The sequence below is a fragment of the Lycium ferocissimum genome, chromosome 10, assembly GCF_029784015.1.
Source record: "Lycium ferocissimum isolate CSIRO_LF1 chromosome 10, AGI_CSIRO_Lferr_CH_V1, whole genome shotgun sequence".
Lineage (NCBI taxonomy): Eukaryota > Viridiplantae > Streptophyta > Magnoliopsida > Solanales > Solanaceae > Lycium > Lycium ferocissimum.
In genome coordinates, this window is record NC_081351.1 from 14225615 (window position 1) to 14227503 (window position 1889).

A 1889-nucleotide genomic window follows, 5' to 3' on the forward strand; every position below is an offset into this window, starting at 1 on the left:
GTGCGTGACTTTCTTACTTTAGACCTTCCGATTTTCATGGGGACAAACCCGAAGGATGATCTTCAGAACTTTGTAGATCGAATGGGCCGCGCTTTGAAGGTAATGCATGATTCTGATACAGAGTCAGTAGAGCTAGCTTTTTATAGACTATGGGATATGGCCGCAGTATGGTATGAGTCCTGGCAACAGCCGAGAGGGTAGAATGCACCTCCAGCAGTATGGTGCGAATTCACCGGGGCCTTTCTAGATCATTATTTGCCCGCTGAGGTTCGTTGGGCTAGGGTTGATAAGTTTCTATTACTTCGTCAGAACAATATGAGCATCCGGGAATATAGTTTAAAGTTTAACTCCTTGGCTAGCTATGCTTCGACAATGGTAGCTGACATGGAAGATAGGGTACACCGTTTCGTGACTGGACTTGGGCCTCACTTGATTAAGGATTGTATGATGGCTTCATTACAGGGTGGCATGGATATTGCTCGCATCCAGGCATATGCACCGAATTTGGAAGACCTCGAACACAATAGCGAACTGAGAAAGACCCGAATAGGGGCCGTCATAAGTGGGCCAGATCCACAGGTTGTTTAGGTGCTTATCAGGATGGCTGTAGGCCCTATTCTTATAGAAAATCAGCTCCTTTAGTAGTTAGTGCACCTTCCCGATTCCAGAGGCAGCGTTATGATCGACCCACTTATTCTGGATCGAGTCAAAGTTTGAGGACGCCAGTCCCTTTTTATAAGGGAGAATCTAGCCAGGCAAGGCCCCCACTGCCCCGTTGTGATCAGTGCGGTAAGGGCCACTTTGGACGGTGCTGCCAGGGTATGGGGGTGCGTTATTCTTGTGGGCAGCCTGGTCATGTTATGGGAAACTGTCCATCTCGTGGTAGAGGAGGCCCGGCTCAGCCAACAGGTTCGATTGCAGGTTCCTCGTCTTCTGTTCGCCCTCCTGGGCAAGGTTCTAATTCAGCCCAAGCAGGCAGAGGTAGGGGAAGAGGCCAAACATCTAGATCAGGCAGCAATCCAAATCGTATTTATGCACTTATAGGGTAGCAGGATCTTGAGGCATCCCCGGATGTGGTGACAGGTATCTTATCTATCTGTTCTTATGATGTCTACGCATTGGTTGACCCGAGTTCCACATTATCTTATATTACTCCTTATATTGCTGGTAAGTTCGGGATTAAGCCCGAATCTTTGCCCAAGCCTTTCCTAGTTTCTACTCCGATCGGGAAACCTGTTGTTACAAGACTAGTTTATCGTAAGTGTGTGGTTACGATCTGTGGCCGTGAGACTTTTGCTAATTTAGTAAAATTAGAAATGGTGGATTTCGATGCTATTATGGGTATGGATTGGCTAGCCTCTTGCTATGTCAATGTTGAATGTTGGTCCAAAACTGTGAAATTTCAGTTTCTGGGTGAACCGATTATTAAATGGAAGGGCAATGCTCCAACTCCAAGGGGTAGGTTTATTTCCTACCTTGAGGCGCGAAAAATGATTCCAAGGGCTACATTTATCATTTGGTTCAAGTTAGGAGCACTGAAGCCGAACCGCCAACCTTGCAATCCGTTCCTGCAGTTAATGAATTTCAGGACGTTTTCCTCGATGAATTATTAGGCCTCCCTCCCGAAAGAGAAATTGAATTTGCGATTGATGTATACCTAGGCACTCAACCCATCTCTATTCCCCCTTATCGTATGTCCCTCGCGAATCGGCGGAATTAAAGCGTGCATCAATTGCGGGGACCGCATTGGATAAGTTTTCATTAGGCCCAAAGACGTTTCCGTGGGAAGTATCGTGATTATTTGTGCGCAAGAAGGATGGCTCACTAAGAATGTGTATTGATTACCGGCAACTGAATAAGGTGACTATCAAGAACAAATATCCATTGCC

The 1889-nt window shown here is 46.4% G+C and overlaps 1 protein-coding gene across 1 annotated transcript; it reads left to right on the top strand.

Annotated features, from left to right (window-relative positions):
- The first annotated feature begins 372 nt into the window (after positions 1 to 372).
- LOC132034629 (uncharacterized) lies at positions 373 to 1049 on the top strand. Its single transcript, XM_059425014.1, has 2 exons — positions 373 to 579; positions 669 to 1049. Exons 1-2 carry the CDS (start codon positions 373 to 375, stop codon positions 1047 to 1049), a joined length of 588 nt encoding a protein of 195 aa, XP_059280997.1.
- Positions 1050 to 1889: the final 840 nt, after the last annotated feature.

Coding starts and splice junctions, on each gene's coding strand:
- LOC132034629 (XM_059425014.1), top strand. CDS start 373: ATGGTAGCTGACATGGAAGATAGGGTACACCGTTTCGTGACTGGACTT. Junction 580..668: donor TAAGTGGGCCAGATCCACAG/GTTGTTTAGGTG, acceptor TCCCGATTCCAG/AGGCAGCGTTATGATCGACC.